At 46.5% G+C, this 27,916-nt stretch overlaps 1 protein-coding gene across 2 annotated transcripts in view; it reads left to right on the forward strand.

Annotated features, from left to right (window-relative positions):
- The window catches only part of Nrde2 (NRDE-2, necessary for RNA interference, domain containing), a 40,078-nt gene extending 13,533 nt beyond the window's left edge, over window positions 1-26,545 (forward strand). The window contains exons 4-14 of one of the 2 annotated variants that reach the window (XM_027419100.2): window positions 768-911; window positions 5,102-5,552; window positions 7,082-7,487; window positions 9,351-9,484; window positions 11,419-11,539; window positions 16,221-16,396; window positions 18,359-18,745; window positions 19,687-20,612; window positions 21,558-21,696; window positions 25,796-25,867; window positions 26,235-26,545. In XM_027419100.2, coding sequence (XP_027274901.1) covers window positions 768-911; window positions 5,102-5,552; window positions 7,082-7,487; window positions 9,351-9,484; window positions 11,419-11,539; window positions 16,221-16,396; window positions 18,359-18,745; window positions 19,687-20,612; window positions 21,558-21,696; window positions 25,796-25,867; window positions 26,235-26,360 — 3,082 coding nt within the window. In that variant the 3' untranslated portion in view covers window positions 26,361-26,545. Of the gene's footprint in view, window positions 1-767; window positions 912-5,101; window positions 5,553-7,081; window positions 7,488-9,350; window positions 9,485-11,418; window positions 11,540-16,220; window positions 16,397-18,358; window positions 18,746-19,686; window positions 20,613-21,557; window positions 21,699-25,795; window positions 25,868-26,234 lie in introns of those variants that run through there. The other variant, XM_027419101.2, reaches the window with a different exon arrangement.
- Window positions 26,546-27,916: the final 1,371 nt, after the last annotated feature.

Consider the following 27,916-nt stretch of genomic DNA (forward strand, 5'->3'; position numbering starts at 1 on the left):
GCAGGCCAGAAGAGGGCACCAAGTCTCATTACAGATGGTTGTGAGCCACCATGTGGTTGCTGGGAATTAAACTCCTGACCTTTGGAAGAGCAGGCAGTGCTCTTAACCACTGAGCCATCTCTCCAGCCCCCTCATGGTGTTTCTTAAGATGTGAAGTCTTAGCTACTGCTCCAATGCCATGCCAATGTCATGGACTCTAGCCTTCTGAAACTATAAGCAAGCCCCCAATAAACTCTTCTATAAGTTGTCCTGGTCATGGTGTCTCTTCAAACGATAGAAAAGTAACTAAGACAATAGTTGTAGGCATTTAAATATTTGTATGTGTTTACTTGTTGCTTCCTGTATAAGACCACTAAGCTGTATTTCTCTTTTGTATTTTTGTTTTGTTTTTGTTTTAAAACAGCATCTTACTAAGTTGCCCAGGCAGGCCTGTAGCTTAGATCCTCTTGCCTCAGCCTTCTGAGTAGCTAGGATTGTATAGGCCTGTGCTGCCAGGACTGGCTGTAATGAAATATTGAAAAAGAATGCCTGTATCCTTCAGGGTACTTACTGAGATAGCTTCTCTTCCATTTCGTGGTTGCAAGTTTGGCTTCATTTTCAAACCCTTCCCATAGTGAAAGTCCTCTTTCCTTCATTGCCTGTGTGGTTCTGTGTCCCTGGGTGCGTTTGATGTCATGAGGGTTTGACAGGTTTAGCCTGCGATTTCTGAGGATGCCACGTTTCCTCAGTAGTTTTAAAGTTCCTCTCCCTTTTTCTTTGTCTGATAGTCAAGAAAGTAATGCTGTTGCTGCTGGACACCAATCCATTTGGCTGGAAGACATTCAGACTCTGACGGAAGTCTTCAGGACAGATAAGAAGCCAGATCCTGCCAACTGGGAGTATAAATCTCTCTACCGAGGGGATATAGCAAGGTAACCATTGTTGTAGTCCTGTTTGGTTGCGCTCTCTCTCTCTCTCTCTCTCTCTCCCTCTCTCTCTCTCTCTCGCTCTCTCTCTTTTTCTCTTTTATTAGAAGTAACATCTTTCTCCTTTGGCTCTGTCAGCACTGTCTGCCTGTCTTTCTTTCATGGATTCTGTTGTGTTTTGCTCATTGTTGAGTTGTAAAAGTACATGCGTCTTCTATATTCTAAAATGAACGCTGTAGCTGGAAGGTCATTTGGGTTAATTTTATCCCTGGAACATAGCATAGTGCCTGGCTTGAGTGGGTGTTCAATAAATGTTTGTTCAGGAATGAATCTAAAAATACCTTATAATAATTAACTTTGGTAGGGTATCTGGGAACTATTTGGTCTGATCTGTGTGCCATTTGAAAAAGTGGTAAGAGCATTTTTATTTATTCAGCCCCACACATATTCCACTTAACAAATGACATTTGATGGTAATGTTTTTGTCACATTATTTCTAGCAGACACCAGCAGAGAGTCATAAAAGTAGGGGGTGGCATTTGCTTCAGTAATGAATTAGAACTCTTTCTTGTAATCTGTCAAACGTGTTTGAAAAACATGTTAAGGGTGGTGCCCAGCTAATTGTGAGGCTCAGGAATGATTGCTAGTCTGAGGGATGCCTAGGCAACTTGGAGAGACTCCTGCCTGAAAACAAGAACAACAATGAAACAAAGTTTGAGTGTTTACTGACTCCCTGTAGACAGTTAGGACTTTGCAGGGCTTGAGACATAGAGAGCAAAGGCGTGACCCGAGTTCCCAGTTCTCAGGCCTTGAAGACTGAAGGCATTAACCATGGTATTTAAGCTCTAAGACCTTGGAGAACTGCTTCCCACAAGTTGTCCACAGACCTCTATGTGTGCACTGTGGTGTGCATTCCCCACCTCCTCCCCACCCAAATGTAACTGGGGTCTGGAGAGATGGCTCAGTGGTTAAGAGCACTGGCTGCTCTGTTCTTCTAGAGGTCCTGAGTTCAATTCCCAGGAACCACATGGTGGCTCACAACCGTCTGTAAGGAAATCCAATGCCGTCTTCTGGTGTACAGATGTACATGCAGACAGTAGTCATTCATGAAACACTTATATAAATAAATGTAATTAAAAATTATATTCTTTACGGGGCTGGAGAGATGGTTAAGAGTTCTGGCTGCTCTTCCAGAGGATCCAGGTTCCCAGAGGATCCCAGCACCCACGAAAGAAAAAAAAAAAAAACAAAAATTAACATTCTTTAGGAGTAGTTGTGTTTAGAAGTGTGTAAAAGCAGTGGGGAAGGTTCAGAGCTATATGATAGCTGTTGAAAGGATGTGTGCATACAACTGCATCCAGAAGCAGGTATCTGTAGGTAGTAGGACTTTGTTTTTCTTCACATTGTTGTTTACTTTGCTATAGCAAATGCCCTTGCCAGTTACTTTTAGTTTTATGTGTATGGGTGTTTTGCCTCCATGTGTGTCTGTGCACCATGAGTGTGCAGTGCCTATGGAGGCCAGAAGAGGGTATCAGATCCTGTGGGACTGGAGTTACAGATGATTGTGAGCTACCATGTGGGTGCTGGGAATCAAATAAGGTCCTCCGGAAGAGCAGCTAATGCTCTTACCTTCTGAGCTCTCTCTCGAGCTCTCTCTCCAGCACTGCCCCCTTCCCCCATAATTTGTCCCATGGAACTGAAGAGTCTGTCCCTTCAAGGCCCTATCATGGCTGTCTATAGCCATGATGTTCATCGTCTCCTAATTTCTCTCCCTTTTCAGGGCCTCGTCATGGCTGCCCTTGGCCATGTACTTCTAGCTCTGCTAAGAAAGTTACTCTGCATGTATTCATGGTAATTCCTCCTTTCTACAGATCTCCCTCCCTCCCTCCCCCTCCCTCCCTCCCTCCTCCCTCCCTCCCTCCCTCCCTTTTCTTTTCCCAGAGAAAGATTCTCTGTGTAACAGATCTAGCTGTCCTGGAACTCACTGTGTAGACCAGGCTGACCTCAAACTCACAGAGATCTGCCTGCCTCTGCCTACCCAGTGCTGGGATTATAGGTGAACACCACTGCCCAGCTTCCAACCGTTTTCTTTTATACATTATAACAGTGGGTCTAATCACATTAATACTCAAGATTTGCTATCACAGTGTTCAGACCCTAGCAGGACTTAGGAGAACTTAACGTGTTTGAGAAAATATTTCCCTGAACTGGGAGTCAGGACTGGAGCAGTGATGGAGGGGCAAGGCAAACAAAGAAGGCAACTGTTGACAGTGGAGAAAGCCAGGAGGTAGGAGAGCCTGGGCTCACCTGGCTGTCTTGGAGCTGACCAGGTGGTAGCATCTCTCCCCTATCCTTTTCTTTCCATATGGCATTTTATTACGCAGAATTTCACATACATGGCCAGGGTTGAAAGTTTTATACTTATGTACTCCTCCAACATTCTGCCTCTGATACCTCCTCATGCTTGCTTCCTAACCTGTCTGTCCATCAGCCCTTCTGAGGTTTTGATGCATTTCAAAATGAGCCACAGACAGTATGGTTATTAGTAACTAAAATTCAGTGGTTTTTAGGGTTTTTCTTTGGTTTAACATTTGCATGACATTACTCTCTAGTCTTGCACATTGATAAATATCTACACGTATATAGCCATGACCTCTGTGCCGCCCACACATTTCTCCTATGGGGAGCTCACACCCATGGGCCGGCCCAGCAGCATTTGCTGCTGTCAGGATTCCTGCCCTCTGTTAGTCTTGTCTGCCTGGAATGTTGTAAGTGGAATTACACAGCATGAACTCTCCTGTGCCTGGCTTTTTTCACTTAGTGTGGCATTTCTGAAATTCAGCACTTGGCATTTGTCAGAAGTTTGTCTCTTGGATTATTCCATTTTATGCTGTTACTGCTGGTTATGAGTTCTTCTGTTGATGGCCACCTGGACTCTTTCCATTCCTTAGCTGCTGAGAATATCTGAGTACAAGTCTTTGTGTAGACATGTGATTTATTTTCTCTTGAGCAAATACCCTGGAATAGCATTGCCAGATCAGGGTATGTGTGTGTTTAGATGTTTTTTGTTTTTGTTTTTTGAGACAGGGTTTCTCTGTATAGCTTTGGAGCTTCTTCTGGAACTTGCTCTGTAGACCAGGCTGGCTTTGAATTTACAGAGATCCACCTGCCTCTGCCTCCTGAGTACTGGGATTAAAGGTGTGCGCCACCACTGCCTGCCCAGCTGAGTGGCACTGCCACACCTTTCCCCAACTGGAGCACTCATCATGTTCTGTTCCCACCAGTAGGAGATGAGGGTTGTGCTCACAGCCTTTGGTATTGTCCATCTTGAATGTTTCGGTTACCTGGGGTGTGTGCTGTGCCCCAGCTTGGCTGTGTTTGGGCATTTCCTGGAGGTCTAATGATAACGAGTATTTTATGCATGTTTTGGTTCTGTCTCCTGATGTGGTTCACAGCTGTTGTGCTGTTTTCTTCAGTCTCCACCTGCATGCTCTGTAAAAGCACTTCAGAGCCCAGCAACCTGTTTTCCTTTAGTGGGGAAATGACCAAATACGATTTCCTTCAACTCATTTAAAAAGAAAGACACTTAGGCCTCATGCTGCCCTCTGAAGCAGCAGGGAATAGCATTGGGAAGGGGGCCTGTTGGCCTCACAAGTGCTCTGGATTCCTGGTGTCAGGGTGTTCTTTTTTGGGGGTTTTGAGACAGTGTTTCTCTGTGAAACAGTCTTGGCTGTCCTGGAACTCGCTCAGTAGACCAGGCTGGTCTCGATCTCACAGAGATCCACCTGCCTCTGCCTTTCAAGTGCTGGGATTAAAGGTGTGAACCACCAACACCCAGCAAGGATGCTCATTTGAGAATGGCCTGAAAGAGGATGGTACTCTCTGCCTTGCCTGTCACATAGGCTGTGGTAAGCAAGTGATATAATGCACGTGACTGATCCTTACAAAGCTTCAGAGAAATACTAGTTATAAGACCTAGAAGGCACAGCTTTAATCAGTAGGGGTTAGCAGGGGGTTTAAGAACAGGGGAAGTCAAAGCCAGGCAGAATAAGGCTGATGGCTGATCTGTCTCTCTTGGGGCTGTTAGTCTATTCAAGGTGACTGTGTAAGAAAAATTAAGTCTTCGGATATTCAGTTGTACCCAGGGAATGGGACACCTATCTTTTCTCAGCTGCTTGTTTTCTTTTTCTAATCAGGTACAAGAGGAAAGGGAACTCCTGCCTGGGCATTAATCCTAAGAAACAGTGTATATCCTGGGAAGGAGCTCCTGCGGCTAAGAAGCATTCACACAAGCACTTGGAGCGCTATTTCACCAAGAAGAATGTGGGATTATTGCACACTGAGGGCATTGCCGTGTGTGCTAGCACTGAGCCCCTCTCCTCTGAGCCAGTCACATTTATCCCAGTGAAGGACTCTGCTGATGCGGCTACTCCTGTTGCAACGTGGCTGAATCCTCTGGGGATTTACGATCAGTCAACTACACAGTGGTTACAAGGACAGGGTCCACCAGAGCAAGAATCAAAGCAGTCAGACTCACAGCAGGACAGGGAGAGTGCTGCTCTTAAAGCCAGGGTGGAGGAGTTCAACAGAAAGGTGCGGGAGAATCCCCGGGACACTCAGCTGTGGATGGCCTTTGTAGCGTTCCAGGTGAGTGTCATTGGCCTGGTTCTCTTATTGTGAAATGGTAATGATGATTTGGAGCTGATCCATTTACTCTGTAGTGTCCATTTGTTGGTCTGTTCGCCCTGCCCGCCTGCCCGCCCATCCATCCATCCATCCATCCATCCATCCATCCATCCATCCATCCACCCACCTACCCATCCACCCACCCACGTACCCATCCGATGGTACTAGGCATTGAACCCAGGATCTTGCATATGCAAATGTTCTACCACTGGCCGCCCAAGCTCTTTTTTGCTTATTTTAAGCCAAGATCTAAGTTGCCCAGGCCTGCTTTGAACTTGCCATCCCCTGCCTCTGCCTCCAAAGTAGTTGGGATTATAGGTATGGACCACTACACTTTTGAACCTTTTGAACTGCTCTGAAAAAGCCTGGGCCTGGCTTCTTGATAGTTGTAGCCTTTGACCTGTGCTTGCTCAGAGTCCAGTGAGGAAGCCCAACCCTCTGAGGAGTACGTGCAGCATAGAGTAGAAATGCTGTGTGTTATCTGGGAACAGATGAAAAGGAATAGAATGTTTCTTTTTTAAGTAGGGGTGGGTGTGGGGGTTGGGTTGGAGGGGTTGGGGATGAATGTAGGTGTGAGTGGCTGTAGGGTTGGTGCTGAGATGGAATCCAGGGCCTCACATGGTAGATGAGTGCTCTATCACTGATTGGGATCTCAGCCTAGGAATGCAGTTTTGAGAGAAGTGTCATTCACACTGAGGACAAGGCATCCGTAAAGTGCAGAGTACACAAGCGAGGGCATAGACCAAAAGAACAGGGCTGCTCGGGGTTACCCGTGTACTCCTGCCATACTCCTGCACAGTTGTCTTTGTCATTTGTGAGTAGTTAGATTATGGCTGTTTTATTACCCAGATTGGCTCTGCCTTGTTGAGTGCACTGTGTACTAGTTATTGACATAGAAATCCATGTTAAGAATGACACACAGATAACTCAGTGGTTAAGAGCACTTGCTGCATAAACATGAGGACCAGAGGTCAGATCCAAGTACCCATGTAACAAGGAACCATCTTTGTATACCTATGACTCATCTCTAAGGGTGTGTGCGTGTGTCTGTCTGATTGTATGTCTGTCTCTGTCTGCAGAGAAAAGAGGCTTGCTGGAGAGAACCTGTTAAGGCGGAGTGTGATAGAGGAGGACAGTTGACTCCCTCTTCTGGTCAACAAGGATACACAGACACATGTGCCTACACATACGACATAGGAACACACATGCACAAATAAATAGTAATAAATAAGTCTTAAAACCCAGAATGACGAGGGCAGACAGTTCTGTCTGGAGATATAAAGGTAGAATACACCAAATGTCACAGGCACCCGGGGATCTGTGTGTTTACTAAAGGGAGTTGTCATAAGTAAGTGGTTTACCAACAGAATCTTACTAGTAGCTCCGTTTGAAAGCTGGAAACCCACTGGGAGTCACGCACATGGAGAACTGTTGAACTGAGGAGCACATGTGTGTAGTTAGCATTAGTAAGCTGTTTTCTTGTTGTTGAGGACGAGGTCATGAAGAGTCCTGGCCTGTATGCCCTTGAGGAAGGAGAGCAGGAGAAGCACAGGAAGTCCCTGAAACTCCTCCTGGAGAAGAAGCTGGCCGTACTAGAGCGCGCCATCGAGAGCAACCCGAGCAGTGTGGACCTGAAGCTCGCCAAGCTGCAGCTGTGTGCAGAGTTTTGGGAGCCCAGTGCGCTGGCCAAGGAGTGGCAGAAGCTCCTCTTTCTGCACCCCAACAACACGGACCTGTGGCAGCGCTACCTCTCCTTTTGCCAGAGTCAGTTTGGCACCTTTTCTGTGTCCAAACTCCACAGTCTATACGGCAAGTGCTTGAGTACCTTGTCTGCTGTCAAGGACGGTAGCATCTTATCCCACCCGGTGCTGCCGGGCACGGAGGAGGCCATGTTTGGTAAGGAGATTAGCAGAAGTGGCTGTGTGGGAGGGTTTTGTTGTTGTTTTGCTTATTTTAGAAAGGTCTAAATTATCAGAGCAGTTTTTTTTTTATGTCAAGTGTTACCATTCTGACTAATAATTACAACAGGATGGGTAGCTAGTGTACTAGACCCCCATCCCGTTCACAGGGTGGGTGGGTATATAGGGTAGGTGGGTAGATAGGGTGCTACAGCCCATCCAGGTTTGGTTAGATAGGGTGCTAGAGCCTTTTCAGCTCACAGGGTGGTGGGTGGGAAGGGGTGTCCGTCCAGCTTACAGGATAAGTGGGTAGCATATTAGAACAAGCAGAGTTAGAAAAAGATGACTGAACACCTTTTCTACTTATTCACTGAGTAAACTTATCCAGTCTTAATTGCTTTGGGTGCCAGTGGTCTTATCTGTTGAGACCCCCAGTTATAGGGTATCTGGCAGTACATACAAGTGACTGGAGTTAAATGTTAATGTTCTTGGTGTGTCCCCCGGGGTTCTTGGCAGGGCTGAGGTACAGCAGGCAGCATCTTGGGTAGTAGGTGGAGAATGTCACTGTTGAGCCTTGGTTCTGGATTTATTCCTTATTGTGACAGTGTGCAGATTCTCTGATCTGGGCCGGTGTGCACATTTCTGAACCTGTCTGAGCTTGTTCCTTATCAGGAACAGTAGGATAACACTTGCCTTACAAAACCATTGTGAATGTGAAGTGAGGAAATGTATGACATACCTGCATATGATAAGCATTTGCTTCACTGAATCCCCTGTTATTAGGGATTCATTATCATTAACATCTAGAGACACAGATGCATTGCTCTAGAAATGATAAGCATTTCCCACACTGACAGAGAGTCTTGTATTTGGGGCTAGAAGGTACACTCCATCACTTACATGATGCCCTAGGTTTAATCCCTAATACCAAGACTAAATAAATGACATGGAATTTTCTTTTGAAAAGTTTCTCATTTAATATTATTCATGATAAGCTTACGTAGCTTAGTGCTACTTAGTAGATGGAATTTTACCATTAAGACGAGCTGAGTGTTTCAAATGTGGAACTGTGGTCTGTTCACTCTTGGCTGAGCATATGGTGAGTGAATGGGGAATAATGCCATCTCGTGACGGGCTGAGTTCAACTCTTTGTTCTCTGACAAAAATAGATGCTGTTCCTTTCCTACCATTTCTCTTGTAACAGTGAGCTGTGAGTACTGGTTAGCTGACAGTCAGGCCAGCCATGTAACTTATTTTATATACTATATGCCTATGGTTTTAATGTTAATGTTTGTGTTTTATATAGCTTTGTACAAAAAAATAGGAAAACTATACTTTGATTATAGTGCTGTTATTAGTCCTCTTGTTTATTTAAGATAATTTAAGCTGGGCATAGTGGTGCCCACCTTTAGTCCCAGTACTAGGGAGGCAGAGGCAGGAGGATCTCTTGAGTTTGGGACCAGGACATCAAGGCCTATAAAGAAACCCTGTTTCAAAAACCAAAAAATAAAGAAAATACAATTTTCAGGTTTATTTTTACTTATGTATATGTGTCTCTGTGTGTATGCACATGTGCACAGGCACCCAGGGAAGCCAGCAGAGGGTGCTAGATCCCCTGGAATCGCATTTATAGGTGGTTGTGTAAGTCATCTAACATGGGTGCTAGGAACTGAACTCGGGTCCTCTGGAAGAGCAGCAGGTGCTCTTAACTGTTGAGCTGTCCCTCCAGCCTGTTAGTCCTTTAAAGTCAGGACACTGACGATATAGCAACAACTTCTAGATGTTGAGTTGTATTTTGAGAAGTGACATTTTCTCCTTGTGCTATCAACAAAGACCTCTCCCTTTGTGCTCTGGTTTGCAGCACTTTTTCTTCAGCAGTGTCACTTTCTACGGCAGGCTGGCCACTCGGAGAAGGTCATCTCTTTGTTCCAGGCCATGGTTGACTTCACCTTCTTCAAGCCTGACAGTGTGAAAGAGCTGCCTACCAAAGTACAGGTACGGCACACTCTGTCTCCCCAAGAAATACTCCAGTGGCAGCAGTGGGATGTGCTGTGTAGATAAATGGGGACCCCTTCCTCCCAGATACCAAGTCCACTGAGAGGCTCACTTCCTTCCTTACCAGCTCTGTTTAAATGCAGCCTTCTCTCCACAGTTACTGTGCTATTTTGAGCCACATGTAACCTTCTCTGTCTTGTCTGGGTTGTGTTGCTACCTCTTTATTGCCTAAAATCTCTAGTTGAACTGTAAATGAAGTTATGCATGGGCATTTTGTCAGCAGTCCTCATCATGAATGGGGTTCATCTTTTGGGTGACAAGAGACATTTCCAGTGTTCCCTTCATGTGGTAATGTAACAGCATAAGAGCTATGTGGCGATGAAAAACAACTACTTCTCTGTCCACTGGAGAAAGCTTGGTTTTCTGCTTTTGGGAAGGGTCTGGGGGCAGATGGAGAGAATACCTGGATTTATGGTGAGCCCTTGGAAGAATTTGAGAAGTTAAGGTCTCCAGTGAAGCTCCCAGTGAAGACCATTTTTGACAAGGTCGGGTTAAAGAATCAGACCTGTTGTTGCTGGTGCAACTAATTTTTCATTAGTCTTCATATAAAGCAATTTTAAAATGTGCTGGGTTGTTTTAAGTCTGTGCTGTGCTTCAGAAGTGGCTCTGGCTTGCTGTGGTGAGGATCTGAGGCTCTTGATCTGGGATGAGAACAGTTTCTGGAGGAACAACTCAAGATGGTGATTTTTCAAGGACAACTCCTCCTCCTCCCCCTCCCCGCTGTGTTAGGGTCCCAGGCCATGTCTGGAGATGTTAAATCCTAGCAGCACAGTTCCCAGAGCATCTGCATGCCAGTTCAGAGGACGCTACCTGTTCAGCAAACGTGTGTTGCACATTTGCTCTCCAGCTGGGAGATGCCATCACCATAAATGTGGTAGCATAAGACAAAAGTGGTAGAGGCTGCAACACTGGTTAGAAACATATATACTCTTAAAAATCAGCCTTTGCTTGAGTGAGCAATTTGGTTCTGGCAGTACTGGGAATTGAACTTGGGCCTTTACACTTAGGTAGGCATTGAGGTTTTGTTTGTAATATCACTGTTTCAAAAGCTGATCTGTAGTGTTTCCAGCCCATTTCCCTGAGGGCGACTGACACTCATTTGCTATGGAAGGCTGACGTCCACACACTCACCCTACCCTGTGCCCTTGTAGGCATTGCTCCCCTCAAGGCATGCCCTGCACCTGTCAGCCTATGATGTGCTCCCCGGAAATTTGTTTGTCCTCCACAGGTTCCTCTACAAAGTTTTCATTAGAGTAGATTGTTGGCTACCTTAAAGTTCTCTTGCTAGTCAATAACAAGATCAGTGGCAGAATTGGTTCCTGCTCAGTCTATATTCATTCTGTTCCTGGGGATGATTGACTGCCTGTAAGTTGCTTCACACACTGCAGATCTCATGTGCAGATCACAGCAGGGCCCAGCCTTTCAATGCAGATGGCTCTGTCCCCTGGGTACCTCCCTCCACACTTCTGTGCCTGAGGCATATATTGAGTTCCTACTGTTTTTGGAGCTAGATGTTAGGATTAAGGATGAGGGGAGCTGGTGGTGGGTAGACTGCAGCAGGGTCAGAACTGGGAAACTGTCCCACTCAGCTACAGACCCTTGTCACCGGACTTTGACCAGATTTTAGAAGTCACTAAGTAAACCTATACTTCAGAGCCATATACCAGGGGTGGAGGGATGGGGCCCATCTTGGAGGCTGCCTGACAGAATAACTCCTCTTTTGTTCTGCTGTGTGCACCATGGACTGACTAAGCATTGGCTGTGTGCTGTTTCAGGGACCCTTGCTCCCTAGATAGACACCTGCACTTACTTGGCCTGATGATTCGGAGTTTTGCTTGTTGTTGACCTAACTTATGTTATTTAAACTGAAACAGGTGGAATTCTTTGAACCCTTCTGGGATAGCGGAGAGCCCCGTGTTGGGGAGAAGGGAGCACGAGGCTGGCGGGCATGGATGCACCAGCAGGAGCGTGGGGGCTGGGTGCTTGTCAACCCAGGTAAGTACTTCCAGGGTGTTAGGAGCATGCCTTCTCTTCTGGGGTTAGGTTTCCCCTTCATGATTGTTTCTCTGTAGAAGCTGCTTAACTGAAGCGGCTTAAGGGCAATGTACAAGCATCAGAATGTCAGAAGGACTTACCCAGACCCCGTGGATGGCTGGAGCACCCAGCTCCCATTCCCAGCATGCAGCACTCTGAGCATCTGGGGGCTGGAGGCTTCCAGAGGAAGGGCTTTTCCAGGTTACTCTGGAAGTAACTGGAGTGCTGTTAGCCCCTGACTTCCCATTCTTCTGGGTGTAGATTAAGGCAGTCTTTTGGGAATGTCCAGACTAACAAATTCTTTGACGTATTCTTGCCTCTTCAGGAACATTAAAAACCAGTATTAACAAACATGTACATAGTTGTCATTCTGTCTGATGCTGAAGAGCTTTCTAGGTTTATACTTCTAACAGAGCCAGCCAGTAGGAATGCAAGGAAGACCACTGGGTCCCAGTCTCTTAGCCACTGTTTCAGTAGCAAGAACAGGCCAGGGCTCAGTGGAGAAGAAAGTGCTTAATTAGAAACCAGGTAGTGCTGGGCAAGACAGCACACATTGGGAACCTCAATTTCCACTTAAATTATTAGGATTTTCTTTGAGTTTTAATTTTGAAGTACTTGTAGATATGCATGAAACTAAAAAACGGGTACAGAGAGTGTTTGTGTACCCTGTGTCCAGAGTGCACAGATTTTACCAGTCTGTGTTCCTGTGTGTGTCTGTGTGCGTGTGTTGTAGATGTATGTGTGTATGTACACGTGAATAGGTACAGGGAGTGTTGTGCACCCTGTGTCCAGGGTACACTCAGATTTTTACCAGTCTGTGTTCCTGTGTGTGCTGTGTTTGTAAATGTGTATATATGTGTGTGTGTGTGTGTGTGTGTGTGTGTATATACATATATATATTAAGTGTATATATATGTATATATACATACATACATACATACATACATATATATATATATATATTCTGTGTATGTATGTGTTTATATGTATGTGCTTATGTGTGTATGTCCCAGGCAGTTTGTCACTTGGTTAGCTTTGTGCAGTCTTACTCACAATCACGACACAGAACTATTTTGACACTTCAAGGCTTTGTTTATTGTGCCACTGTTTTTTAGCTACATTGTCCTTACCCACAGCGACTGAACACATGAATCTGTTCTGATACATATTATAAATGGAATCATTACTTGTGTGTAACGTGTGTGTGTGTGTGTGTGTGTGTGGTGTTTGCTTAGGCATGCACGTGTGGAGGGTGTGGAGGTCCCCTGTTGCTTCCCCCCTTGTTTTAACAGACAGTTTGCCACTGAATCTAAAGCACCTCACTTTTTCTAGACTTGCTAGCCATCAAGCTCCAGGATCTCCTGTCTCCCTCTGTCTTCTCTGACCCCACTCATGGGGTTACAGGTGAACACTGCCATACCTGGGTGCTGGTGATACACACTCAGTGATGCTTGACCCACTGAGTGTCTGCCTAGCTGCCATACAACTTAAAAAAAAATTAGGTGCAAAATAAAATGTCAAATTTACCATGGTAACCATTTTTAAAAGTGCAGTTCAGTGATGTTACATAACAATAAGTCTTTACTCCATCCGCCCTAGCCCTGCTGCCATGTGGGTGCCCAGAATAACACACAGAGTCTTATATTAGTTTACAATGCTGCTGGCCAATTGACTAGGATTTCTTATATGCTAGCTCAGTCTTAATTATCATAGATCTATATATTTTATAACACCTTCTGCTGGCATTCTCTTCCTGGGATCACATGGTGGCTCCATAGAGAAGAGAGTAGGAGGAAGAGGAAGAGAGAGAGAGAGAGCGCGCGATTTCCTGCTTATTCTGATTTCTGAGATATTCCGAGTCTGCCTGCTATGTCACTTCCTGTCTGGACCACAAGACTTAGCTTTACTACTTTTCCCAGAATCCTCTTTACTACTTTTCCCAGAATCCTCCTTGACTCCTAGTCCCTCCTAACTTGCTTCTTCATTGACCAACAGTACTTTATTCAACAACCAATATGATAAACATACACAGAAGAACATTCCCCATCATCTCCTCTTTTCTGTCTAAATAAAAAGAAGGGTAACTTATCTTTTATAATAACTGAAGAAAACTATAACCATAATTATCTGTCTCCAACTCCATCAAAGACCACAGAAGGATAATATATAAACTCTAGGTTTGACAGAGACATCTCGCTACCTGGACAGTCACCCAAATTTCCTCTGTAATGTTGGGGCATCCATCTTCAGACACAGTGTGTCTGGCAGACTTCTCCATTTCAGCAGGAACCCTTCAGGACTGTTCATCTTGTTTTGTAAGTTCAGCAGTCACTTTCTTGAGGGTCCTACATGTCCAGTTTATGCAGTAACGAACAGTCCAGGTAAGAACAGTTTCTTGCCCAAATGGCTAATCTTACCACATTGAAGGCAAACTCTATAACGAGTTTCTTCAATGCCCATCTTCCTTTCAGATGTAATTGGTGTGCCAGGAGCAGTTGTGTCTCACTGTCAAGAAAAACCCTAAACCATTTAAATGTCATATATTTTGTAGGCCTTTGAAAGGTTTGAAGAATACCTATCCATCTCAGATACATCTCTGTATATCTAGAAAACCTAACTAACCTAACTGTAGGTTGTGACTATTATAGGTGACTATATAATCTGTATTTAATTATGCATATCACAAAATTGACCTTAAATTTGTATCAGTAAATGAAAATCCATACCAATGTATTCATCTCCATATCCTATTCCCCTTTTTTCCTTTAAAAAGAGATTGACTGTGATCATTACCATTTATAACCAATCCCATTTTAATGAAAACAAACATTTATAAACAATATTTGGGAATTTGGGTGTCGTTCATTCCAAACTGCTTCCTGCTGGTTGGGGGTGATGTCCATACCATGGGGATCCTGATAAAACACAGAAATCTGGCCGTAGTCGTCTATGGCAGCATCATCACAGCTGTTTTGGATGTAGGATAAGTTGGGCCACTGCCTCAGGGGGTCTTGCTTGATCAAACCATATTAGTCTGGAAGGAATCCACAGCTTTTCATTTTGTGTGGAAACACAAGCAAGAAATCTTTTCCCAAGTGTGTGTGGTCTGCGTCACCTGTGCCAGCCCCCAAGCGGCATGGCCAGCATGTCCCCTACAGCGTTAAGTGTATTTCTATAGTGCATAGCCATTACTGGAGGCCGTCTCTAGGACTTTTCACTTTTTTTCAGATGAACTAGTCTCCGTTATCATTATCCCTTCTCCCAAATCCTCTTCTCCCCTGGCAATACAGTTCTATAGTGTGTATCAGAAGATAGCTTTAAGAACCTCACAGAAGAGGAGTCACAAACCTGTCCCTGTATAGCTGGAGGCTTCTTCCAGTAGTGTGTTTGGGAGTCATCTGTGTTGTAGCATGTGCCAGAATTTCCTTTCATTCTAAGTTGGTATAATATTCCCCTGTGTGCACCACATTTTGCTTGTCCATTCTTCCTTGGATAGATGCTTAGGCTGCTGCATCTTTGGTGGTTCTTAGTGGTGCTGCAGTGACATGGGTGTGCCATGACTGACTCCACTTCCAGTCCTCTAAGCTATACTTCCAGAAGTAGACTTGCTCAGTCATGCGACAGGTTTTTTAATTCTTTGAAGTGCCAGCTTGTCTTACAGCTGCTAGCACCGGTTTAGGCTCCTACCAGTTTCTCCAAATCCTCAGAGTCACTTGTTTTCTCTGTAACCTCTAGAGGTGACTTCCTTTACTTAGTTAAGTCCCTGGGGTTTGTTCATCTTATGTTGAGCATGAGTCTGTGGTATAGGTAAACCACACTTCCCCCAAGAAATCAAGGCTGCTCTGTTTTTGGCTGTGATGAGTAGGGCTGCCCTGAGCACAGAGGCTGAGGCCTTGTTTGCTTGTGTTTGTGTGCATGCATGTGGACCTCAGTTCTCACCGTTTTGTGCAGTTGTGGTGGAAGCCTGTTAGTTATAAGATCCAGTCAAGCTCTTTCTGGATGTGGCCACTCCATTTTCCTAAGCCCTTAAACTATTGGGCTTTGCAGGCAACTGAGGCTTCTTTAATACTACATGTTTAGACTTAGGAAACAAAGTGGAACACATTGTTGGATACCCTAAACTTACAGTTTTTAAATTAAACTATAGTGATAAGTCATAATGAATACTATAAGGCCATTGGCTAAGAATCAGGTGGGTTAACCAGTACAGTCATTAAATTCTATTTGTTTAAAATAATTACTTCTAGCTAGCTATTCTTAAAGTGAATTAAAATTAAATGAAATTAAGAATTCAGTGAGTCACATGTAGGTGGTGGGAACATTAGCAAAGATAGTGTTTTGTCATCTCAGGAAGTTCTTTTGGGCAGTGATATTCTAGAATTTCATTCCTAGATTTGTTTTTGTTTTTTTCCATGAAAGCATGAAAAACATCACTGTTCCACCCTTTATCTGCTTGCTTTTCCTGGGACCCACCCTGCTTTATGGGAGTCCTTGAGCCAGGGAGGCAGCATGGTTGATCTGTCTGTGAGCTACAACATGTCATGTGCCCAATGCAGCTGGCACAGAAGGCGGCTGGGGGTGATGGTGGCTGATGGTGGCTTATTTTCTACTCCAGTAAACTGGATGTTTCCTTCTTATCTAGATGAGGATGAAGAGGAGCCAGAAGAGGATGACCAGGAGATAAAAGATAAGACTCTGCCCAAGTGGCAGATCTGGCTTGCTGTTGAGCGTTCTCGAGACCAGAGGCACTGGCGGCCCTGGCGCCCAGATAAGACCAAGAAGCAAACAGAGGAAGACTGTGAGGATCCAGAGAGACAGGCATGTACCCTTCACTACAGCAGAGTCTCTGTCTCTGTCTGTCTCTCTCTGTGTTCATTTGTGCATGGTAGCTAGAAAAGGGCATCAAGTATCCTCCTCTCTTATTTTCCATCTATTCCTTTGAGGCAGAGTCTCTCCCTGAACCCAGGGTTCTCAGAATTTCTAGGCAAGACTGGAAGCCATCAAACCCCAGTGATCATTTTGTCTCCGTTCTGCTGGGATCTGGGGTGAGAGGCATGTGCAAAGCTCCTGTCTTGTTAAGTAGATGTTGAGAGACCTGAACTCTGATCTCATGGTTTTGAAGTACTGAGCCAATCTCTTCAGTCCCCAGGGCATGTGTTTTATGATGGATGGAGAAGGAGCTAGTGCAAATACTTCACTTACATCTTTAAATGACTTGGTGCTTGCTATTCTGTGTAGTGGCTGGTATCTCTGGAGATTTTAAAATAAAGGAAGATGTGTTGTTTTGTTTGTTTGTTATTTAGTTTTGTTCTATTTAGAGTGTGTAGACCAAGCTGGTCTTGTCCTCCTTCCTTTAGACTCCTGAGTGCTGGGATTACAGGAGTGTGCCACCACACTTGCCTAAGAAGTGCTTTTTTTTTATTTTTTATTTTTTGTGCGTTGGTCAGATCCCGTGGAACTGGAATCACTGACAGTTGTGAGCTGCCATGTGGGAGCTGGGAATTGAATCCCAGAAGGGCAGATAGTGCTCTTAACTACTGAGCCATCTCTCCAGAAGAGCTGTTTTGATGCTTGGAATTGATTCAGTTTTACAAGATGCCAGCTCATTGTTTGGCTTGTGATGGGATGTGTATGTAGATCGAGTTTTTCTTAGTGGAAGAGGCTCTTGTGACCCTCCCTGCAAGTGAGGTGCCTGGAGGGTGTGGGTTGTTCTTGCTCACTGCTTGTCACCTGTGCCTACAGGCTGTCCTATGGCTAGTGCTCAGGTCATGAGAGCCAGTGCATGTTAAAGAGCCATCTGATGCTGGAGCATGCAGGCCTCGGTGCTGGCAGCATTGGAGGTGGTGGTGCAAGGAGTGGCCAGACTCTTAGGACACTGAGAATAGGGGTGGACCAGAAGAGGCAAACCTGAGCCAAAACCTCAGCAGGCCTGTTACCGGGAACAGAGAGCCTGGGAGCCCCCAGACCCCTTTGCTGGTTGAAGCTACTGAGTGTTTAAATCAAGGATCATTGTTTTGGTGTTTGAGGATTTCAGAGTTCACAGTCGAGCTGATTTCTGGAGCAGAACATCTGAGCAACTTCCTGTCTTTCTTCATCTTCTCTAATCAAATCCCAAGGCAGAAAAGCTTTCTGATTAGTTGATGGTTCAGTTTTATTGTGGTTGTACCTGATTTCCTTTACCGAGCGGCAAAGAAGCCAGTCAGTGTGAAAGCACCTGAGACAGGGTAGTGTCCTTGGCTGTGGGTTTTAAAGTGATGTATGAAGTCACCTGTCAACACTTACAGCTAGCATCAGGCTCTTAGTTGCTTTTTTACACGGTCCATTGCTTCTGTTGTCTCCTTATCATGTACCTGTTTTTCTGTCTTGGAGCAGTTTTCATTTTCTGAAGCAAATTTCTAGAAACTACAAATAGTAAGTCTCCCCCACTAAAGCCAAAGGTCTCTGTAAGTGTTTTCTGTCAGCGTAGCTGTGAAGTTGTTTGCTTTTGAAGTGAATGTGGGTCCGGGTTGTCGCTGAGTCCGGCAGGTTGCTTTGGAAGCTGGTGGTTCCAGCCTATTTGTCCTTCCCTCCGTCCCAGTGCTCCCTGGATGCAAGTTCTCATGCCACCTCCAGGCTGCAGCTCGCTGTTCTCCAGCTGCTGGAGTTGCCTGGGAAACCTCTTGATTCCATTTAAAGCTTACTTTACTTTGACTAACACTGAGCTAGTACCTTCTGTGTAAAGAGCTGTGAAGCCTGTGACAGTTCCTGTGTCTCATTGGCTGCATCTTGTCTTACTTGCAGGTGCTATTTGATGATATTGGACAGTCTCTGATCAGACTTTCCAGCCCGGGTCTTCAGTTCCAGCTCATTGAGGCCTTTCTGCAGTTCTTGGGCGTGCCTTCTGGCTTCCTTCCTCCAGCCTCCTGTCTTTACCTGGCCATGGACGAGAGCAGCATCTTTGACAGTGAGCTCTATGACGAAAAGCCCTTAACTTACTTCAACCCTTCCTTTTCGGGGATTAGCTGTGTTGGCTACATGGAGCAGCTGGGCTGTCCTCGCTGGACCAAAGGTCACAGCCGAGAGGGCGAGGAGTTTGTCCGCAACGTCTTCCACCTTGTGCTGCCTCTGTTCTCGGGCAAGCAGAAGTCTCAGCTCTGCCTCTCCTGGTTGCGGTACGAGGTTGCCAAGGTAACTGCAGCTGCCTCCTCCTTCATTTCATGTCTCACTGCAGGGGCTCCAGATGTACCTGAGGGAACTTCCGCCCTTGTCACAGAACTTTCTCCTTCAGTGGCTCTTGCAGTCACCTCAGATGTGAAGGATCAGCAGGCAGGCAGGAGACAGTCCAGGGCTTGGTGGCCAGAGCTGTCTATTGTCTGCGATTATCCAGGCACTTAGTGCTAAGAACCAGCGTCAGCTTAAGCAGGGTTAGAGGATCTGGGGCTTAGGGCGGGGAAAATAAGCTGCTTACCCTGTGCTCTAGAGCTGTGTCATTGCTGGGTGAGGTCCCAGACTCTGCTCTGCCCTCTGCTGGCCAGTATTAATACTGACTTCTTAATGGATACTGTGATCTGAATTCATTTTTAAAAAGTACATATCCTTTGGTAATTTTGTGCACAAATACAATGTATTTAGATCGTATCTACCATTTCCCCTCCCAGCTCTTGGTGGAACCCCCGTCCACCTCATGTCTTCTGTTTTTAATATGTAAGTTCTAAAACTATCTGCAATTTACACATACCAGGTTGTATGACAATTGTGTCTTTGAAAAGTATCACTGATTGAGTTATTAGAAACATGAAAGGGAGATGTGGGGACACAGTCTTTTTCCTCATACTCCACCCTCAGTGAGCTCCTGCCTCTGGACAAAAGAGAAATGTGGCCCATATCTTTGGAGATGAGCGTTTGGAGAGGGCTGGCTCTGCTTGTTGGGAATTCAAGTGAACATCTGGTGGTGTTCATGGTAAACCTGTGGCCATGGTGAACCCCAATTGCATTGCCAGCTCGGGGAGCCAGTGTTAGCCAGATTTGACAGAGGAGGTGTGGGACTGCTGCTTGCCAGTGCCTCCTCAGCCTGACAGAATGAAGGAAATGCTTGGGGACCCAGCATTGTTCTTTTCTTTTTGCTATAGGTCATTTGGTGTCTACACACTAAAAAGAAGCGATTAAAGTCTCAGGGAAAGAACTGCAAAAAACTAGCCAAGAATCTCCTCAAAGAGCCAGAAAACCGCAACAACTTTTGCCTCTGGAAGCAGTATGCACACCTGGAGTGGTTGCTTGGCAACATAGAGGATGCCAGAAAAGTGTTTGACACAGCACTCAGCCTGGCAGGCAGCAGTGAGCTGAAGGACCGTGAACTCTGTGAACTCAGTCTGCTTTATGCCGAGCTGGAGATGGAACTGTCGCCTGACTCGAGAGGTACCTCCACAGGCCGAGCTGTCCATGTGTTAACTCGACTGACTGAGAGCAGTCCCTATGGTCCCTACACTGGGCAGGTCATGGCCACTCAGATTCTGAAGGCTCGAAAGGCTTATGAACATGCGCTGCAGGACTGTCTGGGACAGACCTGTGCCTCTGGCCCAGCTACTGCAGAGTCCTTGGACTGCCTGGGGAGCTTGGTCAGATGCTTCATGCTTTTCCAGTATTTGACTATAGGGATCGATGCTGCTGTGCACATATATGGACAGGTGTTCGCCAAGCTGAAGGGCTCTGTTCTCCCAGAAGGCCTTGGGCCCAAGGACAGCACCAGCTCCCAGAGTTTGAGCAGTGTTCTCGAAGCTGTCACCCTGATGCATACAAGTCTGCTGCGATTCCACATGAACACTAGTGTGTACCCTCTGGCTCCCCTCCGAGAGACGCTTGCAGAGGCACTAAAGCTATATCCAGGCAATCAGGTTCTCTGGAGGGCATATGTACAGATTCAGAATAAGTCCCACAGTGCTAACAAGACCAGGAGGTTCTTGGACGGAGTCACCAGGTCTGCCAAACACCTGGAGCCTCGGCTGTTTGCAATCGAAGCTGAGAAGATGAGGAAAAGGCTAGTGGAATCTGTCCAGAGGTAATTACCGGCAGTCTCATGTGGGCTTCACAGATCATTATGGGATGGCTACTGTGTTCCCTGCCCCTTGCCAGGTCTCAGGCGTGTAGGAGTGGGCATGGCACAGGCCCTACCACACCCGCTGTGCTGCTCCAGATGTTTCCACTAACAGACTGAAAAGAGTAAACTTAGCTCCATCCTCCTCAGAACTATCGGTGACTGTCTTCCTGCACCTGGCTTGGAGCTGACCTTGGTTTCTGGTGTGTCTGAGGAGACAAAATTGAGAGCATTGTGCTGTCAAGCGTGGACACTAGAAGCTAGCTCTGACCCAAGTGTCTGCTCTGCCACTGTCACCTGGGTGACTGGGCAAGCACTTCATCTCTTGGACAGTTTCTTCTTCTGTCAAATGGTAATCATGGAAGAACTGTCCTCTCAGGTCTGGTGCAGCAAGCTTGGCCTGAAGAGGGAACACAGTAGCTGTGAGCTTCTGGCAGCATTTGAGAACGGCATCGTGTTTCACTTGCTGTCTTTGACATAGCTAAATGGTCATCCAGGAAACACGTCAGCTTAGGGGTCATTGTTCCTTCTGGAATGTCTGCTGCTGCTTCACGCCGGTCATAGGCATTAGGATTGCTTCTAGTGATGCCTCATTTTGTTTCTCCCATTGATAGTTTATTCACTGCACCCGAGTCTTGTCTGTTTTAAATTGCAAGGCCTTTTCCCTCCTGAGTGAGGACTTTGCATTCTGATTACAGGGTGGGTTTGTGTGGGATTCCTGGGCAGGCTCAGCATAGTGCTGAAACAGCCCTGGCCTGTGCCTTTGCTCCAGTCATACTGGGGGACAGTGCTGCCCTGAAGAACTGATGAGATAGGTGCTGCTGACCTCTGCCATGCTGAAGTCTGTCTTCCTGCTGTGATGTTGGGTTCAGAATGTGTCTTAGAATGACTGGAGTTCTTTCCTTGCAGGGTAGGTGGTAAAGAGATCCACGCCACCATTCCGGAGACAGGCCTCACACATCGGATCAGGGCCTTGTTTGAAAATGCAATTCGGAGCGACAAGGGCAGCCAGTGTCCCCTGCTGTGGAGGATGTATTTGAAGTTTTTGGTAAGAAAATACTTTTTTGACTCTGTTTTTTGTTTTGTCAAAGCCCTGTATCTAAATTTATAAGTAGAAAAAACTGCAGTTGTCGGTAGCCACTGCCTTATTTTTAAGGAGATGGAGAGCCTTATTTTTACCCCTCACTTTGGCATTGGTAATCTTTATGTGAACGCGATTTGAGTAGTGTCCTCTCCTTCGAGATATCGTAGTATAAGAATGGAATTCAAGAGTAATTACTGGGCTGTTGCTTTCTCTGAATTGACTTTAAAAATTGCAGTGTGGAAAATACCCAGGACCTTTCATTTCAAATAAGCCGGCATTCTTCCCTTCTGTGACAGAATTTCCTGGTTCTTATCAACTTTGTTATTAAAGACAAGGTTCATTCGAGAATGTGAAGTTTTGAATGGGACATGCACAGGCCCTGGTTCAGTCTCCGCTAGAGAGGAAGGGGGAGGAAGACAATCTGACCTAGCCCTTAAATGTCATGTGGGTGCCTTTCCTGATCTCTGCACCCTTCCGCCCTGGACTGAAGGCCCTAGGGACCCAGAGGACATGTTACCCAGGACAGCTCAGTGCATTCGGAGAAAACGGGCACATTCTTAGGGGTAGAGTTGTGTCAGTCATCATCACCAGGTGTGTGTGTGTGTGTGTGTGTGTGTGGTGTGTGCGCTCTCGTGTGTGTGCATGTGTGCCAAATGTTGACCTTGGGCACCCTTCCTCAGGTGCTATTCACCTTCCCACCCACCCCCTTTTCTAAAATTGAAATAGGGTCTTTAACACATGGCTTAGAACTTGCCAAACAGGCTAGGCTGGCTGGCCTGAGGCCCCAGGTCCTCCTGTCTCTGCTTCTCCAGTGTTTAACAAGTCTGTGCCACCACACTTGTTTTTGTTTGTCTTTTTACATAATGTTCTGGGAGTCATTATGCTCCTAGGATGAGCACTTTACCAGCTGAACTGTGTCCCCGCACTCACAATAGCTCTTTAGAACCAGAGCCCAGGTTTGGGGCTGAATCCCATGCGGAACAGAGGGCTGTATGCAGAAATGGTGTTTGTGGTGTGTCCTCATTTGACTGCCTGGCAGCCTGATGTAGCTAGCAGGAGAATCTCCCCAACTTGCCTGTCTCCCTCAGTCATTCCAAGCAAAGGAAGGAGCTTTAGCATCCCTCCTACAGGGGACACTTGTGCATTTGCCAGTTTCCCGTCCCAAGTGTTCAGATGAACACAGGGAAAGGTCAGATGACAGAATTTTTACTGAAACTGCAATGAGCCAAGTTTGCGTGGGTTGTATAGTGGGTTGTATACAAAAAACTGCTGTTGACTGAAAAGAAAGGTCTGGCCTTTAAGGAATTTGTATCTTTGATGAGGTGTGTTAGAAACCAAGGACTCATTAGAGCAGTGACTTTGCCTGACAGTTTCTAAGACAGCTGGGTGGGCGCCCAGGACTTTGTTAATTAACTACAGTAGAAAAAAAGAAAAAGAGCTCAGTTCAAGGTGTGGTCTGCAAGTGTGGGGAGGGTGGGAGAGACTGCTGTGGCTTGCATGTGCACTGGGGCCTCTGGATGGTATGCAGGCATTCTGGGTGCTAGGCTAGCATGCTTACCACCACCCCCCACCACCCCCCCCACCCCCCCCCCGCAGAAATGTTGAGGATGTTAAAGCTTACTGTTGGTTGGAAGAAAAGGAATCAAAGTAGCTAAGTTTTCCTACTTAGGTTGCACTTTGGCAGATGGCAGGCAGCCCCAGTTGAGGGGATGTTCCAGCTGTTACTCTGTACATCAGCACTTTGAGCCACGCTGATAGGCTGTTGAGCCACGCTGATAGGCTGATAGCGTGTTGAGAAAGTGACAGTTTCTCCAGGACCCTGGTTGTGTTCCTACACAGTAGCGAAGGACATCTAAGTAGATAAGCCTGTCAGCCGTTGTGTGGCCAGTTGTGCACAGTGCAGGAAGTCCCACTATGTAAAAAAGGAGCAGTGGCATTTCTGGGTTGTCCCCATTAGATTTTCTTTACTTCCCATGTAGTTTGCTGTTTGTTCATCTCTTGTCTGCTCACAGATGTTAAGCCATTGAGAGAAAGGCCTTCATTTTCAGGGCTGGTGGGATAGGAAGACTGCTCATCCTTCCTCCTAGCACGAACAAACCCCTCCTGAACCTCAGTCTCATCTCAGGAAGTCACACAGGAAGTAATAGAGGGGTGAATCTTATATTGGGGGAGGGCGGTTGTCAGTTTTTGTAAGTTGCTTTAAAAAACGACATGAGCTAACATAACAGACCATAGCCAGATGTGTGTGGATTGGGATAAGAGTCAAATTTTGCAAAAGCGTGAAGGCTTTGTTCTCTTAATTTTCAGAGAGATGTGTCCTCCATATGAAGGGGACACACATCAGCTGGGAAGGCCTAAAGATGATTGCTAAACCCTGGTTAGCTTCTAGAAATTGAGAGTGACATTTGTTACTGTTGCCCTGGCTGGCCTGGTGGTAGCTGCCGCCTGTGCAGAGAAGAATGTGCGCCTGGCTCAGGGGTGACTCGTTTTAGGCATCACGTGGTGCCTGTGAGCCTTGGTTCCTGGGAAGGTCAAGCCTCTGTGTAAGGTCTTCTTCCCTCCTGCTCCAGAAGGAGTCAGATACTTGGAGACAGGGGTAGTGTGCCAAGCTGGTCCATCTGTTTTTCCCATCCCGTTTTCCTAGAGAAATTCCCTACTGATGAAGGAGACACACATCTCAAACCAGCCTCCCTAGGATGGGGGCTCAGGATATTCAGGGGGTAAAGAAACGTGGGGACATGCTGCCTGGGAACAGTGTTGCATTGTCTGCACGTGTACAGTCAGACTTCAGTTCTCCCTGGGATACTGTCCTTAAAATGGGGCCATGTGGCTTCAGGGTTGAACTGTTTTCAACCTCCTGATGTCCAAGGTCACACTAAAAGACACATGAAGAGCCATGGCCTTATCAACAATGACCTTCGAGCCCCTAAACAGTAACCTAGGCAGCCGTTATTATTATGACACACATGTCAGAGCTGCTATCTGAAGTTGTATTAGTAGGAGACTTGTAACACACAGTCAGCTGTAGGACTTATAGGCCTGGTGATGGCTGCTGTGACAAGACAGGCCAGCTTATGGCATTTGGTGGCAGGCCATTATTAAAGCTAGGATCCTGACTCCCAGTCTTGGAGACCAAGTTTCTTATTTGTTTGCTGCATTTCTGAGAAGGTCTCTCCCATCCTCAGAATGTTTTAGAGTGGCACAACATCCTATCTACAATAGAAGCCCTCTTTTCTGAAGGCCTAGCACATGATTGTGTTCACTAGGCAAGGACTTGGCTTTGTAGCAACTCCCTTCTTCATTAGTTTTTTTTTGTTTTGCACAAAGGCTGTTAGTGCTCTGAGATGTTCCTGGTCTGCCTGAGGAGATGTGGTTTCCTAGCCACAATACCATGGGGTAACAGGGAACTCAGGGAAGAAGGGAGTGACCCTAGCATGTTTCAGCCTTGACAGAAATGTGCAAGGGCTGGATGGACATGAAGAATGGAGGCTCAGAATGAGGCAGGTAGCTTCCAGGAGAAACTGTTCTAAGAACGGCAGGTATATACAAGGCCATGCCTTAGAATATGGCATCATGGAGGGAAAGCAGTCACCACTAGGCTCTCACCTGGCTTTGGGTCCTACCACACCTGATAGAGGAAGGCAGCTTCTGTGGTGACTTTGGAAGGGAATGCTAGAAAGCAGTTCTTACATGAGGCCAGCCTCCTTGTGCCTGGGCTTTTAGTAAGCAATGGGCAAATTTGTCTTGAATCTGTTTGTTCATTGTTTTACTTTAGATCCAGTCTTTTAACTTACTCCAGGCTGGTTTAGGATTTGTTATCCTCCTGCCCCAGCCTCCCTATGTGGATGTGGTGGTAAAAAGGAGACCCAAGGCTTCAGAAGTTAACAGTGTCAAACACCCAATACAGTTGGGGCGCCAGAGCATTCTCTGGCACCTGGGAACATCCCACGAGTTGTCAAGATGGTGTCAGTCTCGGTGTCTGAGGGCAGGTGCAGACTGTGCTCATTGTAGCCTGAGCCTCCCTGCCTCCATTGCCCATCTTAAATGTCTCTTCCTAACGCAGGTTTCCTTAGGAAACAAGGAGAGAAGCAAAGGTGTGTTCTACAAGGCGCTCCAGAGCTGTCCTTGGGCAAAGGTAAGCTTTAAACATGGTGCTATCTTCAGCGACCCAGTGACCTTCCTGCCAGCCTCTGCCCAGCAGTGTCAGGGTGTGCCTTTGTGGGGCAGTACTGTATCCCAAAGCTGTTTCCTAGTGACATTGTCCTGAGATGGTGCTCCATGGGCTTAGCTGCTTTCCCAGCATTCCCCTGCAAATCCAGATGAGGGTGAACCATAGTGCCCGCACTGTATTTACTGCCGTCCGCAGTTTCCCCTGGACATGCAGAGCTGTCTGAGCTAGGCAAGTCTCAGCAGGATGGAGAATGACGGGAGACTCACTGGGACGGGCCCTCCTTGATTTTGCTCCATGCCCAAGGCCAGTGTTGGTCTTTCTTTGCTGCTAGGTGCTGTACATGGATGCCATGGAGTACTTCCCAGACGAGCTGCAAGAGATCCTGGATGTGATGACTGAGAAGGAGCTTCGTGTACGCCTGCCCCTAGAGGAGCTGGAACTACTGCTGGAGGACTAGAGTAAGACCAGGTGCTGTGCTGGTCTGCAGAACAGTGAGGACAAGGGGGCTCAGGAGAGCTGCAGCCGTGCAAGGGCTTTCTCCACTGTCTGGGTGGGGTTTGGACTTACTGTTTTACATATTATATATGTGACCAACTTTATGTACAGATGGAGTCATGCCAGTGATAAACCTTTTATGGTTGAGATGTGTGCAGCTTCTTATTCCTTCTGCTCAACCCTGACTTAGTCAACAGTGGCCTGTCACACTGAGTGTGTCTATGATTCTGGTTTAGGCGCCTGACTCCAGAGTGCCATTGAGACCTCCTCCCCTTTCCCCTGGGCTGATAAGTGGAGATATTGTTCTCTATCTTCCATCCAGCACAGTAGATGGTTATTGAAACGCTTCCTGTCTTGCTCTGGTGACTAGCAGCATCCACAGGGACCTTTGAGTCAGCCTTGCACTGCTCACACCTGCCCTCTATCAGAATCCAGGTGCTCACTGCTCAGTACTGTGGAAACCAGCGCCCTCTGCAGGAAGCTTGCTGTGACCTTAGAGCAGTCTGAACCATGACCATAGCTGTACCCAGCAGACCTGAGCCTGGTGAAGAGGTCCTCTTTCCTGATCATGACAGTGGTGAGAATGCAGTCCCTTTTTACTGCAGGGGAGCTCCACAGCACAGCCTTTCTGCTGTTAGACTGGCTAGAAGGAAGCATGTCTGTAGTCACAGCAGTGATGCCTGTAGGAGTGCAGAGCCTCTTTCTGGCCTTTTTAAACAGTCCCCTGGAGCCCAGGCTGGCCTTGAACTCTTGCTTCTCCTGCCTTTGACTCTATTAATACAAATGTATTTCTGTGTATTTGGGGATTTAGATATAGGGCCTTATGCTGTCCTGTGGGTGCTTCTTACTCTTCCAAGTACACATTTCTTACCCTTAGCCTTCAACACACCAGCCAGGTGGCATCCTTAGTGATGAATTTTGATGCTGTGTAGCTTCTCATGGACATCCCATCTCCACACAAATTGTACCCACTCTGCACAGGCTACCCTTGTATAGATAGCCTTTGGTCCCCACCCTATGATAGCCACACCCTAAACCTGGAACCTGTGAAAACCTATGGAGGTTTAATCAGGGATGGTGTTAGATGTTTATAATCCAAGCAGGGCAGACTGACAATTTAATGCCAACCTGGCCTACAGAAGTCCAAGTCTAGCCTGGGCTACATTTGAAGTTCTTGTCTTAATAACAAAAATAGAATTCCAAACAGCTGGGCAATGTTAGTGCAGGTCTTTAATCCTGGCACTCAGGAGGCAGAGGCAGGTGGATCTCAGAGTTTGAAGCCAGCCTGGTCTGGCTACACAAATCCTGTCTCAAAAAACAAGGGGGCTGGAGAGATGGCTCAGAGGTTAAGAGCACTGGTTGCTCTTCCAGAGGTCCTGAGTTCAATTCCTGGCAACCACATGATGGCTCACAAGTATCTGTAATGAGATCTGGTGCCCTCTTCTGGCCTGCAGAATACATGCAGGCAAAACAAAGTGGGAAGGAAGGCTGTCCTGGGTTATGAGTAGGCCCAGTCTG

This window comes from Cricetulus griseus, chromosome 5 (assembly GCF_003668045.3).
Source record: "Cricetulus griseus strain 17A/GY chromosome 5, alternate assembly CriGri-PICRH-1.0, whole genome shotgun sequence".
NCBI lineage: Eukaryota > Metazoa > Chordata > Mammalia > Rodentia > Cricetidae > Cricetulus > Cricetulus griseus.